The sequence below is a fragment of the Penicillium waksmanii genome (assembly GCF_028829765.1).
Source record: "Penicillium waksmanii strain IBT 27052 chromosome Unknown utg000009l:1.0-4314994.0:1.0-4318279.0, whole genome shotgun sequence".
In the NCBI taxonomy this organism is placed as follows: Eukaryota; Fungi; Ascomycota; class Eurotiomycetes; order Eurotiales; family Aspergillaceae; genus Penicillium; species Penicillium waksmanii.
Genome location: NW_026643255.1, coordinates 346,595 through 358,974, shown reverse-complemented (window position 1 = coordinate 358,974; position 12,380 = coordinate 346,595). Strand labels below are relative to the sequence as shown.

The following is a 12,380-nucleotide window of genomic DNA, read 5'->3' as shown; positions in this document are numbered from 1 at the left end:
CTCGTCTCGCCTTCTTCTAATTCGCGTTTGTACCTCTTATCTTTCGATTCTCTGGGATTTTTGATTCCCCCCCCATCCAAACTCGCCGTTGCTCGGGGCTCGCTCGTTCCCCAAGCTCCCTTCCCGTTGACGTTGCTTCGTCACGCCAACAACATCGCCAATCAAGCTCGACAGCTTCCCATCAATCTACTTGACGCACGTCGTCTATCACAATAAAGATGGTCGGACTCGTTTCGGCCGCCGGTCTCGTCGGCTTTCTTTCGGAGCCCGACCCAGAGCTCAAGGTCTTCGCCTTGAAGTCATTAGATTCTCAGATCGATCTGTTATGGACAGAGGTTGTGAATGCCGTTCCTGAGATGTAAGTCAGTCCCTTTCGCTCTTCCATCAGAGCTTAGTATCGTTTTGCCGATGCAGGCGCGTCTTTACCGGCCGTCTACTCTTATGTCCATTCCGTCGGGCACCGCTGATGCAGTCCATCCAGTGAGGCCCTTTACGAAGATGAATCATTCCCCGAACGCGGACTAGCAGCTTTGGTTGCCTCCAAGGTATATTATCATCTGCAGGAATATAATGAGAGTATGGTCCTCGCCCTCGGTGCAGGAAAGCTGTTCCAGCTCGACAGCGGCGGCGAGTACGAGGAGACAATTATCGGTACGTTGGCAGACTTTCCATCAGATTCATATCCATCTGCTCGCATCAACTGACACTCTGCGTCCCACTACAGCCAAATGCGTCGATACTTTCATCTCTCTCTCAGCCGCCCAACGACCTAGCGGTGGTGACCAAGCCGCCAACCTCAACACCCAGTTTCCCGCGTCCGGCGATGGCGCTACCAGCACATCCGCAAGCCTCACCTCCCCCATCACACCATTCTCCAAATCCGCCCTGCCTTCCAAGTCCCTTCTTTCACGCCAGGAGGTCCCCGGAATTGACGCGGCACACCCCGGTGGCGATGACACAAGCGTTCAACATGAGGAGACCTCTCTGGTTCTGAAGCGTGGTGTTCAGGGTCAACTTCAGACTGTTATCGAGCGATTGTTCGAGGAGTGCTTCCGCCAAAAGCGCTATCGCCAAGTTATTGGTATCGCCATTGAGGCAAAGAGCTTGGACGTGCTTCGCATGGCCATCCTCCGAGCCAGCGCTGATGAGAAGAAGCAGCAAGGTGAATCTCGCCGAAGTGAGGAGCTGATGGAATACGTTTTGGATATCTGCATGGGAATTGTCCAGGAACGGGAATTCCGCAGCGAGGTACGTCTGCATGCAAGGTAATATTTTGACTCGCATTCGCTGACAAGCTACTTTTCAGATTCTGAAACTCATTCTCGAACTCCTTAACGAAATTCCGGCCCCTGACTACTTCTCGATTGCTAAATGTGTTGTCTACCTGAACGAACATTCGATGGCCTCCGTCATTCTTCGCCAACTTGTCGAGAAGGGCGACGCACGATCTCTGGCTGTGGCCTACCAAATTTCCTTCGATCTCTACGACAACAGCACTCAAGAGTTCCTTCAAAAGGTCCGTCAGGAGATCTCCGAGCTCGTGCCCGAGGACGAAACCGAGGATAAGACTGAGGAAGAAGAGCCCAAGGAGTCCGATGCGTTGCTCGAAGACCAAGACAGCTCGTCTCGGCCGTCAGGTGGCCAGGGAGATGACTTGGACGATGCTCAAACCGCCTTCAAGAGTATTCTCGCTATCTTGGATGGTAAAAAGACCATTCAGTTGAACTTGGAGTTCCTTTACCGAAACAACAAGGCCGACATTTCAATTTTGAATAAGATTCGTGACAGCCTGGAGGCTCGCAATTCTATTTTCCATACGGCCGTCACTCTGTCCAACGCTTTCATGCATGCCGGAACCACTCACGACAAGTTCTTCCGTGACAACCTGGAGTGGCTTGGCAAGGCTGTCAACTGGTCCAAATTCACAGCGACTGCTGCTCTGGGTGTCATTCACCGTGGCAACTTGAGCCAGGGCCAGAAGCTTTTGCAGCCCTATCTTCCTCGAGAGCAAATCGCTGGTGTTGGAGGAGGCTCAGGCTCAGTTTACAGCCAGGGTGGTTCTTTGTACGCCTTCGGTCTGATCTACGCCAACCACGGTGGCATGGCGGTCGATCTTATCCGCGACCACTTCAAGAAGGCTACCGAAGAGGTCGTTCAGCATGGTGGAGCTTTGGGTCTGGGTGTTGCTGGTATGGCCACCGGTGACGAGGGTATCTACGAAGATCTCCGCAACGTTCTGTACACGGATTCTGCTCTGAACGGTGAGGCCGTCGGTCTTTCAATGGGTCTTGTCATGTTGGGCACTGGCAACATGAAGGCGCTGGAAGACATGATCCAGTACGCCCACGACACTCAGCACGAGAAGATTGTGCGGGGTCTGGCTATGGGTATGGCCTTGATCATGTACGGACGCCAGGAGGCTGCCGATGAGCTGATCAACGGTCTCCTCGGTGATCCTGACCCAACTCTCCGCTACGGTGGTATCATGGCTATTGCCCTAGCCTACTGTGGCAGTGGCAGCAACAAGGCGGTCCGCAAACTTCTTCACGTTGCCGTTAGTGATGTCAACGATGATGTTCGCCGCATTGCTGTTCTTAGTTTGGGTTTCATTCTGTTCCGCAAGCACCAGAGCGTTCCTCGCATGGTGGAGTTGCTGTCGGAATCCTACAACCCTCACGTCCGTTACGGTGCCGCCATGGCCCTGGGTATCTCCTGCGCCGGAACTGGTCTGGACGAGGCTATTGATCTCCTGGAGCCTATGCTCAAGGACTCAACAGACTTTGTTCGGCAGGGTGCTTTGATCGCCCTGGCCATGGTTCTTGCCCAGCAGAATGAGGCGATGAACCCCCGTGTGACTAGCCTGCGCAAGGCCATGATGAAGATGCTTGGTGACCGTCACGAGGATGCCATGGCCAAGTTCGGCTGTGCCGTCGCTCTGGGTATCATCGATGCCGGTGGTCGCAACTGCACCATCAGCCTGCAGACTCAGACCGGCAACTTGAACATGCCCGGTATCGTTGGTGCTGCCGTCTTCGTCCAGTACTGGTACTGGTTCCCTCTCACTCACTTCCTTTCCCTCAGCTTTGCGCCCACATCTGTGATTGGTGTGGACCAGAAGCTGGAGGTTCCGGAGTTCAAGTTCCACAGCAACACACGCCCCAGCCTGTTTGACTACCCACCTGAGCAGCAAGTGAAGACAGAGGAGACGCCGGAGAAGGTCAAGACCGCAGTACTTTCAACAACAGCTCAAGCCAAGCGCCGTGCTCAAAGACGAGAGAAGCAAGCCCGCCGTGAGAGCATGGACATCGACCAAACGCCAACCACTCCCAAGGTTTCCGACCAACTACCAGAGAAGATGGAGACTGATGAGGCACCCAAGGCCGAAGGAGATGAAGGCAAGGAGGAAGAGAAGGGTGCTGGTGAAGGGCAGAAGAAGAAGTTGGAGCGGGAGAAGGTTGGCTATGAGCTGGACAACATGTCCCGCGTACTACCAGCCCAACTCAAGTACCTCACATTCCCCGACCCGCGGTACGAGCCGGTCAAGAGGGTAAGCTTCAATAACGTCCCATCATGCGAATCATATTTACTAATTCATTTCCTTTAGCCCACCGGTGGCGTTGTCGTCGTTCTCGATAAGCAACCCGACGAACCCCGCGAAGTTGTCGAACTCAAGGCCAGCAAGGAGACCCGCCAACCGGCTCACCCAACGGAAACACTCCAAGACCGCCTGCAAGCGGCTATCGGAACTGCAGCTCTCCAGACCCCTCAACGGGCCGACGCGCGCGCAGCCCTGGCCGGTTTGACCGGCGCTGGTGGTGCCTCTGCCGCTGCCGGTGTTCTGACCGCTGTGGATGAGGATGAGGAGGGCGTCGAGGATGCGCCGGTTCCAGACGAGTTCACGTATGAGTCGGAGGAGGAAGAGTAAAGGAAGACGGTTCTGCGTGATTAACCTTTTGACGCTGGATGTATTACTAGACCACTCGGGTTCTCGGACCTGATCTATTGGGAGCGCGGCTTTGCCGCTTTGTGATATGAAGCATTTGTTTGCATTGATAATACCTATCGTATTTATTTATTCGTAGTTTGCATTTGAATCTTCGGTCAGTACCCGATTTGCTAGTATGCTCCAAGTTGCATGCTAGAGTTTTAATAGTCGGGGATGTGTGGGAAGATACTACGGCATGCATGATCCACTGTTCTTTGACCTGCTTGCAGCCCTCCTGATAGGTAAGATTTTATCGATTTCGGATTCATTCACAAGCACTAGCTAAATGACATGGCGAAGACAAAGTACCAAGATGCAAAATACAAAACAAAAACTCCTAGTTAGAAATGCTCCCCATCTCCGATGCACACTGCAAGGCTAGTTCCTTGATATCTTTCTGAAGTTGGCCAGCAACCCCTTCAAACCGACCTTGCCAGAACCCCCATCTCTCGATACAGAGCTTATTTGGCCCCTGGTAGAGTGTACCAGCACTCTGCCTTTGGATTTCCTCCCCGCTGTCTCCTGACTGGACACTTTCGTGAAGCGCAGCACGGCTATGTACAATCCATTCTGATGCTATGGGAAGGACTTGCTCCAAGGCCGATGTGTCCTTGACTGGCTGCTCGAGTGTGGCGCGCAGTAAGTATAACGCCTGACGAGACGCGTTGAAAAATCCAATTTGCCAACAGCGTGCCACGAATGATGTTACGTTGCGCCACTTTTGAGCCTCTTCGGGTGACACGGGCTTTTCCGTATTTAGATGTGCTGAATGTGTAACAAAATTAGTATTTTGAGAATATAATGCAGAGGAATATTAATGGAATTTGAATCGAGTGGCCATAGACGTACGTTGATAGTAATCGCGTATGCAGCTATGGAATATAGGCAGTGCTTTCCAAACATCTAAATCGGCCTGGAGATGAGATCAAAGAATCGGTTAGCTGACTTGGATTCGCCTATACTCGGTTGCTTTCTTGTTTGGTTTGGTTCGGCCTCATACATACCCCTTCAAGCTCGACCTTGCGACCCGCCAAGTCCTTCAGTCCTTTTATAACATCAACCAGCTTGTCTTGGGCAGCATGATTGTGTGGAACCTGTTCCACAATCACAATGAAAGCTATCCATATTTCCCACAATGGCCCATAGCACCCATCCGGATCCAGCTCCACGCCTTCCTTCTCTTCTTTCGGAAGTTGCTTCTCTTCCTCGAAGGACTTGGCATGGTAAGCATCAATCTTGTTTGCGATTTCTCCAGAAGGCGCAGGGGAATCAGCTTGAAGCCAATCCCTCAAGATGATGAAGACTTGACTGTAATCATTGTCGGTAGATCTGAAATGCAACGCCATGCTCAAAGCTTCAACAACAAGTCGGTATGAACGAATGAAAATGTATGTGCCCGGGTGTATATAGAGCAACTCGAAGGGAAGGAGAAGAAGACAAGGAGAATTCAAAGGTAAAGAAAGTGGATGAAAGTTAGAAAATAGAAAAGTGCATCTTCAAAATAGAAAGGAAAGATCCGTTCAAGTATACCGCGATGGAGACCTCACTTTAGCGCCGTGACTGTCAAGATGCGCCGAAGCGGCTCCCCCCCACCTTCAAATCGCCGGTACCCCCAATCAAGAGCATTGCAGCTAAAACAGTACCAAAGTATTTGAAACAGTACGGCGCGAAAAAAAACATCATCTATGGGAGTTGAAGATGGGGGTCTATTTATGTCACTACACCTTTGTTTTTCAGGGTTCAACGCATGCATGAACGTGGGATCGGGTGGCGAAACGAACATGTTCTCCCGTGTCTCTAAGCGCCGGCCCTCGAAATGTCGCACACAGGGGCGATCCGGCACGAGGTGGGGAAATCCAATCGTGTGATTGTTTAAGCGCTTTTCTCTGAGTCGGCCGTTGGGGGATAAATGGGTGAATTGCTCGGTTTATTATCGATGTTACTGGGTGTTGCCTGTCAAAATGGGTGGAGATGGGCTGAAGATAAGGAAGGTTCTATACCTACAGTTCTTGATATTTTTGTTTTTAGGGTTGTCATAGAGAGTATTTACTTTTCTTTCTTTAATCAACAAATTTCTATTTTGTTTGTCTTATTGGTTTTATTTTTCTGTGAATGAAGCTGCCTTACAAGCCGAAAACCCTAGGAGTTGCGATGCCGAATAGTGAGTGATTCAGTTTGGTCGAAATAAAACTGGTTGTAAACACTCATAGCTCAACCTTGGAAGCCTACGCTCTTTTACTGACTCGGATCCCCTTCTTGCAATATTATACATTAAGCTTTCGCCAAAGGGTTGTGATGTTTCAGACCCATTACTTTAACTCTAAAACAAACAACCTCCATTTTAACCTTTAGAGTTCTGCTCCTGTGTTTCACTGTGATGGGAGTAGATGTTCACAGGTTAATTACGTTTAGTATGCCAGTCGGCTTTTGCTCCGTGAAAATATTAGGGTAATTATTATCTTCTGTGGTTAGGTAGACCGTCGTAACTCCAAGTAAGCATGACCAGGTAATTAAAATATGAAACCACTTGCATTGCCCCTTCAATCCTCAACTTTAATTACCATCACCACAACTAAAAAGAAGGAAGGAAACAACTATGACCTAGCTATCTCTTGTTCTGGAGGTTTGGATATGATATAGTCTTCTAATTTCTTTGGGTTATAGATCGCGTTTTGTGCCGTCCCCGAGTACCAGCGGACAGAAAGCGCATTGAAGAAGGTACGCGTAATATGCTTCCTTAACACAAGGCTTGCCCTGAGTTAAAAATGCATAATTACCTCATGAGACTCGCTGTTCTCAAAACAAAGAATCATTTGGTGTCAAAGTAAGTAGCGGCTGGCGATCACCTGATGGCGGGGTTGAGAGCTGAGAATCGTATTAGCACCGTGTGGGGACTAAGGCCTTTACTCTCCCCATGACAGTATCGCCGGATAAGCCGTTCATCAACGATGGATTCCACCTCAATGTCTTTTGGAAATGCTCTTTCCTCTCTGCAACTGGGGAGTAACCACGGCGGTACCATTAACTTCAACTCTCCTGGTACGTCTCAGAAAGGCCCTTCTCGACCGCACCTTATTGGTTGACAGTTGGCTTTTTGGTCTTTGACTAGGCCAATCAGAAGCTCCACAGCAAGATAAAGACAATGGTATGTATAGCCCCTTACGATTAAGAGAGACTGCCACTGACTATCCTTATAGTGGTTCTCAAATCCCTGGCATTTCCTCAAATGTTAGATCGGAGGGACAACATTGAGCGATGTCATGCCAACACCTGCGAATGGATCCTGGAAATGGAAGACTACAAGACCTGGATGAGTAGTTGTCATGGCTTACTTTGGGTCAAAGGAAAGCCGGGTGCAGGCAAATCGACCTTGATGGCATTTCTCTACGACAAACTCGAGAAATGTCGGGGAAATGATCGACGTGGGGGTATTCAACTCGATTTTTTCTTTACAGCTCGAGGTTCTGAGCTACAGAGAGCGCCGCTTGGTATGTTCAGGTCTTTGCTCAACCAGATATATGCCTCAGACGACACTGTGCGCTGTGCCGTCCGCGAGGCTTATGAAAAACGATGTCGGCTGTTTGGGCATAACGATGAACACAAATGGCCACAGAAAACACTGGAAGAGCTACTGACGGGTGCTATTCTCACATCGGCAAGTCAGCAGCAAGTGAGAGTCTTTGTGGATGCTCTGGACGAGACAGGGGCTGAGTCCGCCCAGCAGCTGGCAGCATATTTCCATCGACTTAGTACTCGTGCTAGAAAGGAGAACGTACCCGTTCAGATCTGCATATCATGCCGACATTATCCTATCATAGCAAGCCCCCAGACTGTAGAAATCTGCGTCGAAGATCATAATCGGGGGGGATATCGCGACATACATCGACGATGTTCTTGCTGATATGGAAGAAGAGGAAGATATCACTCCAGATTTGAAGGGTGAACTTATGAAGCAGCTGACTGAACGAGCAAATGGCGTCTTCCAATGGGCTCATATCATGGTTCCTCTTCTTCAACAGCGAGTTCTTGACGGAAATTCGTTGGATGATGTCAGTTCCTGGTTAAATGAGGTCCCGGCTGATCTAGAGGAAGTATATACATACATATTGAACAGTGTGATAGATGAGAGGAATCGTGGACAGTCGTTCCTGTTATTTCAATGGCTGTGCTTTGCTGAGCGGTCTTTGACATTGACTGAAATTCGCTATGCCTTGGTAGCGGAAAATGCCAAAATATCCCCCCCCAACAAAAACATGGGAGAATATTGAAGGATTTGTCGACAGCGACAAACGCATGAAGCGAAAAATCAAAGCTCTTTCTGGCGGCCTGGTCGAAGTAGTACCTGGTGAGCTGGAATTTAAGGACTCACCCTGGGGATTTGAAGGGAATTTGGAGTTAGTTCAAGTGGTCCACCAGTCGGTTATGATTTTCTATCCACCAAAGGATTGGAGCTTTTACGTCTGTCAGCCGACAAGAGTTCATCACTTGAATGGGACACGGCACCTTTCTCACAATTCCAAGCAACTCTTTATAGGTCTTGTCTGGTCTACTTAGCCACAGCAAACACGCCTCGAAAGTTGACGAAAAATAAATTGATTCAGAGCTACCCGTTTCTTCCATACGCCACCAAGAACCTCTTCATTCATGCGGAAAAAAGTGCCGACTCTCGAATTGAGGTGCTTCAAAATGAAATTGATACCCTTCAGCGGCTGTTCGACCGATGGCTCAGCATCCATCGATGCTTTGGCGAAGAGGTCACATCCCAAGACACATTCCCACCGCTCGGCACCAAACTCTCACACGTGGCTGCATTATACAACCTAGTCGATGTCATAGAATGGCTGGCCTCAAATAGCGAGGATTTGAGGTCCGAAGACCTCGACGGAAATACAGCGTTTCATTTCGCAGCTCGACGTGGTCATATAGCAGTGGCAAAGATCCTGCGACAGAATGGAGCAGACTGTGGGGCAGAAAACACAAAATCTGGAAAAACGCCATTGATTGAGGCGGCCGAAAATGGAAATCTGGAATTTGTCGAATGGCTCCTAAACGGGGGAGTAGATATCGACCAGGCGGCGCACGATGAGGGAAACGCGCTGCAGGCGGCTTCAGAAAATGCTCATCATGCGGTGGTGGCAATGTTACTCGAAGCGGGAGCAGATGTCAATGCTCAAGGTGGGCTTTATGGCAACGCTCTACAAGCTGCTACTTATTGTGGAAATATTGAAGCAGTTCAACTACTACTAGATGCTGGGGCCGATGTCAATTCCCAAGGCGGCAAATTTGGCAACGCTCTACAAGCTGCTGCAGGGCAGGGAAATATCAAAGTGGTCCAGCTACTCCTAGATGCCTCTGCCAATGTCAATGCCCAAAGTGGTAAATATGGCAATGCTCTGCAAGCTGCTGCAAGGTACGGAAGAATCAAAGTAGTTCAACTACTACTAGATGTCGGGGCCGATGTCAATGCCCAAGGTGGCCGATATGGCAATGCTTTACAAGCTGCTGCAGGGCAGGGAAATATCAAAGTGGTCCAGCTACTCCTAGATGCCTCTGCCAATATCAATGCCCAAGGTGGTAAATATGGCAATGCTCTACAAGCTTCCGCTTTCGATGGAGATATCAAAGTAGTTGAATTACTACTTGACGCTCATGCAGATGTCAATTCCCAATGTGTCACATACGCCAGTGCTCTACAAATTGCTTCATTTTATGGAGATATCGAAATAGTCCAAATACTCCTCGATGCCCATGCTGATGTCAATGCCCAAGGTGGTCGATATGGCAATGCTTTACAAGCCGCGAAAAGAACAGGACAAACCATGATCGTGCAGAGGCTATTAGACGCCGGTGCTCATGATATTTCAATGGTCGAGTCCATGGAATCTGATTGAGGTTGGGAATTGCCGTCCCTTTCAGCACCGGGTACGTCAGGGTTTTCCTGCGCTCTCGGCGAGTCTAGGTAGTTGCCACCAAAGCTCTCTCGGACGACTCGTGATGTTAGATTTTTTGTTTAGGTATACAATGCTGATGGGGCGTGGCCGCAGAGGTGAACATGGCTGCCGCCTAGAGTTGTCTGAGGCCTACGCGCACCGGCCTCAGCACTAGACAATATAAGACCTAGCCATATTCCCGCCAGGCCGTCGTCGACTACAAGATGGAGACTTTGGAAAAGAGAGATACCACTCCCGAGTAAGATCGCCCCCAGCCATCTCAGGCAACCGCTGATAACATCTTACTTGCATAGCGCCAACGTGGTCTCTAAGGTAGTAGAGTCATCACAACCCAAAGCCTTAGAAATGCTTCACATCTGGCCCGAGCCTCGGACCTTCAGCCAGACCATCGCTTCTCTCTTCACATCAGAGCCGAGTCTGCAATCCCAGATAACCCAAACAGACACCTGGAAAGACGAAGGAAATTTCCCAATGTACAACGTCTGGAGCCCCGCCTTTTTCGGAATCAGTCTCCCGCAACCAGACACTACCCCATCCAAGTTGACTCGAAATGACTTGATAGTCACGAGATGGGAAGAAGAAGAAGAAGAAGACACGGTATCCTTGGGAAAGGAAGATAACGCGGCCTTATCTTTCAGCTCGGAGAAAATCATAGGCAATGTCGATGTAGATCTTCCCCCAATGCTCTGCTGCAAATGTTGTTTCCAGTATCGGGGCTGTATCAGGTTAGCCAACGGCGAACGCTGGCGATTCACCGAAGAGTTCCAAGAATATTTCCAGTTTTCCCGGGAGTGGAAAAATGTGTCGTCGAAGTTCGAGGGGTCTAGAGACTTGAATAAAACCCGTACGACTAGTATCTCGTGGTATCGTCACCACGGTTGGATCTGGCGGGAAGGAGAGACAAAGCCGAAACTGCCATTTTCAACGAACAAGAATACACATGTTTGTCGGGTGAGCTTGGGGACCGCGCGCAGTTCTGCGAGCCTGAGTCCAAAGAGGGATATCCGGAAAAATCCCACTGTTGCGGTTATGAATGAAGATGGGTTTATTTTCTTGGATACCTTGCCACAAGGGCAGGGGCTTGAAGCAGGTGGCCTACGGGATTTGATCGTACTAACTGGTCTTGCTGTTGCGAATTATGAGCAGCGCTCAGGCAACAAGAAGTAGTCCAAAATAGATTTTTGGAGAGGATGTCGAAAACTTTCTGTCCTGATTTGAAGTTGTTCAGTCACAACTTCTATAGTGGTACTACTAGTAATAGTGTATGCTTTCCAGTTAATTAATTTCTGCATTTTAATTTATTATAACTTTATTATCTTGTTCTCTAATATCGCCCCCGCAATCATAATAATATATTTGGTCCAATGCTGGAGTCAACTATACCAACTTGGGCATGGATACTGCAGCGTGGGTATGTGACTTGACCATAGCAGATGCTCATAATCAAAGCCCTTCTATTGGATTCCAAAATGCCAAAACTCAATCCCAGCCAAGCAAACAAGAGTACCCACAGTAATTACTTGTAGTATCTTATGACTCGACAATTCAACTTCAAACTTGTATTGTTCATGTGACTAACCCAAACGGGATCCCGGCACATGACATCATCCCAAGCTGTCCCGACTCCAGCTCCGACTTCACCTCTTCCCCCTCTGCTCTACTCTCCTCATCTCCTCAAATCACCTCCAATTTACAACTTGAACTCTCCCCTTTACTTACAAATCCCCTCCAACCATCAAAATGTTTCGCTTTGTAAGTCCCCCTTCCATCACACCCGCCAACAACGCTAACCAGCCACCAGAGCAAAACCCTCGACCCCATCACCCTCTTCCACAACCCAAACCTCGCCCCCTCAACCCGAACCCTAAACATCCTCAAGCAAGCCTCAGCCGCTGCATCCTCCTCCGCAACCGAAGATCAGGCCAGCGACCACAGCACCCACTCAAAGCAACAACGCGGCCAATTCGAGTTGGAAGTCACAACCGACAACCCAACGACCGATCAGCTGCGCTCGATCCTGGATTACATCTCGCCGACCAGTGGCACTGGCGGTCTGGGTAACAAGGAGACCTACGCTGTTTCCGAATTGATTCGCGGTGCGAAGACTGCTGATGAAGCATTGAAGAAGTTCAAGGAGGATCCATCTGGGAGCTTCGTTAAGCCTGTCACTGTTGATTGGACTAACGGTCGTGCTGTTATTGGCGACCAGGAGTCTGCTATCTTGAAGATGGTTAAACAACTTCCTGATAACTAGGTGGATTTCTTCATGCGAGTGCTGTAGCTAGATGCTGTGGCTAGAGAGTGACCCCGGCCGGATTGTCATAGCGCCCGAGTGGATCGATTGAATTGAAGGTCGGATTCAATGTGGTGCGTGCAATGCAATTCGAGCATCGTTGAGCTCACCTCGATATGGGCTACTGCTTATGTGTTTTGTGAAGGATTAC

At 49.4% G+C, this 12,380-nt stretch overlaps 5 protein-coding genes across 5 annotated transcripts; 4 read left to right on the top strand and 1 right to left on the bottom strand.

Annotated features, from left to right (window-relative positions):
* Positions 1-218: 218 nt before the first annotated feature.
* Positions 219-3,925, top strand: N7481_010486 (proteasome regulatory particle base subunit RPN2; the record flags this gene model as incomplete). Its single annotated transcript, XM_057269705.1, has 5 exons — positions 219-358; positions 482-651; positions 725-1,248; positions 1,307-3,547; positions 3,605-3,925. The coding sequence occupies 5 exons, from the start codon at positions 219-221 to the stop codon at positions 3,923-3,925; spliced, it is 3,396 nt and encodes a 1,131-aa protein (XP_057116879.1).
* Positions 3,926-4,322: 397 nt separating this feature from the next.
* On the bottom strand, positions 4,323-5,331 carry N7481_010485 (DUF3632 domain-containing protein; the record flags this gene model as incomplete). Its single annotated transcript, XM_057269704.1, has 3 exons — positions 4,323-4,750; positions 4,835-4,898; positions 4,990-5,331. The coding sequence occupies 3 exons, from the start codon at positions 5,329-5,331 to the stop codon at positions 4,323-4,325; spliced, it is 834 nt and encodes a 277-aa protein (XP_057116878.1).
* Positions 5,332-6,933: 1,602 nt separating this feature from the next.
* Positions 6,934-9,876, top strand: N7481_010484 (ankyrin repeat domain-containing protein; the record flags this gene model as incomplete). Its single annotated transcript, XM_057269703.1, has 6 exons — positions 6,934-7,024; positions 7,095-7,130; positions 7,183-7,757; positions 7,822-8,034; positions 8,204-8,379; positions 8,520-9,876. The coding sequence occupies 6 exons, from the start codon at positions 6,934-6,936 to the stop codon at positions 9,874-9,876; spliced, it is 2,448 nt and encodes an 815-aa protein (XP_057116877.1).
* Positions 9,877-10,139: 263 nt separating this feature from the next.
* Positions 10,140-11,103, top strand: N7481_010483 (uncharacterized protein; the record flags this gene model as incomplete). Its single annotated transcript, XM_057269702.1, has 2 exons — positions 10,140-10,174; positions 10,230-11,103. The coding sequence occupies 2 exons, from the start codon at positions 10,140-10,142 to the stop codon at positions 11,101-11,103; spliced, it is 909 nt and encodes a 302-aa protein (XP_057116876.1).
* Positions 11,104-11,676: 573 nt separating this feature from the next.
* Positions 11,677-12,190, top strand: N7481_010482 (uncharacterized protein; the record flags this gene model as incomplete). Its single annotated transcript, XM_057269701.1, has 2 exons — positions 11,677-11,688; positions 11,738-12,190. The coding sequence occupies 2 exons, from the start codon at positions 11,677-11,679 to the stop codon at positions 12,188-12,190; spliced, it is 465 nt and encodes a 154-aa protein (XP_057116875.1).
* Between the last annotated feature and the right edge of the window lie 190 nt (positions 12,191-12,380).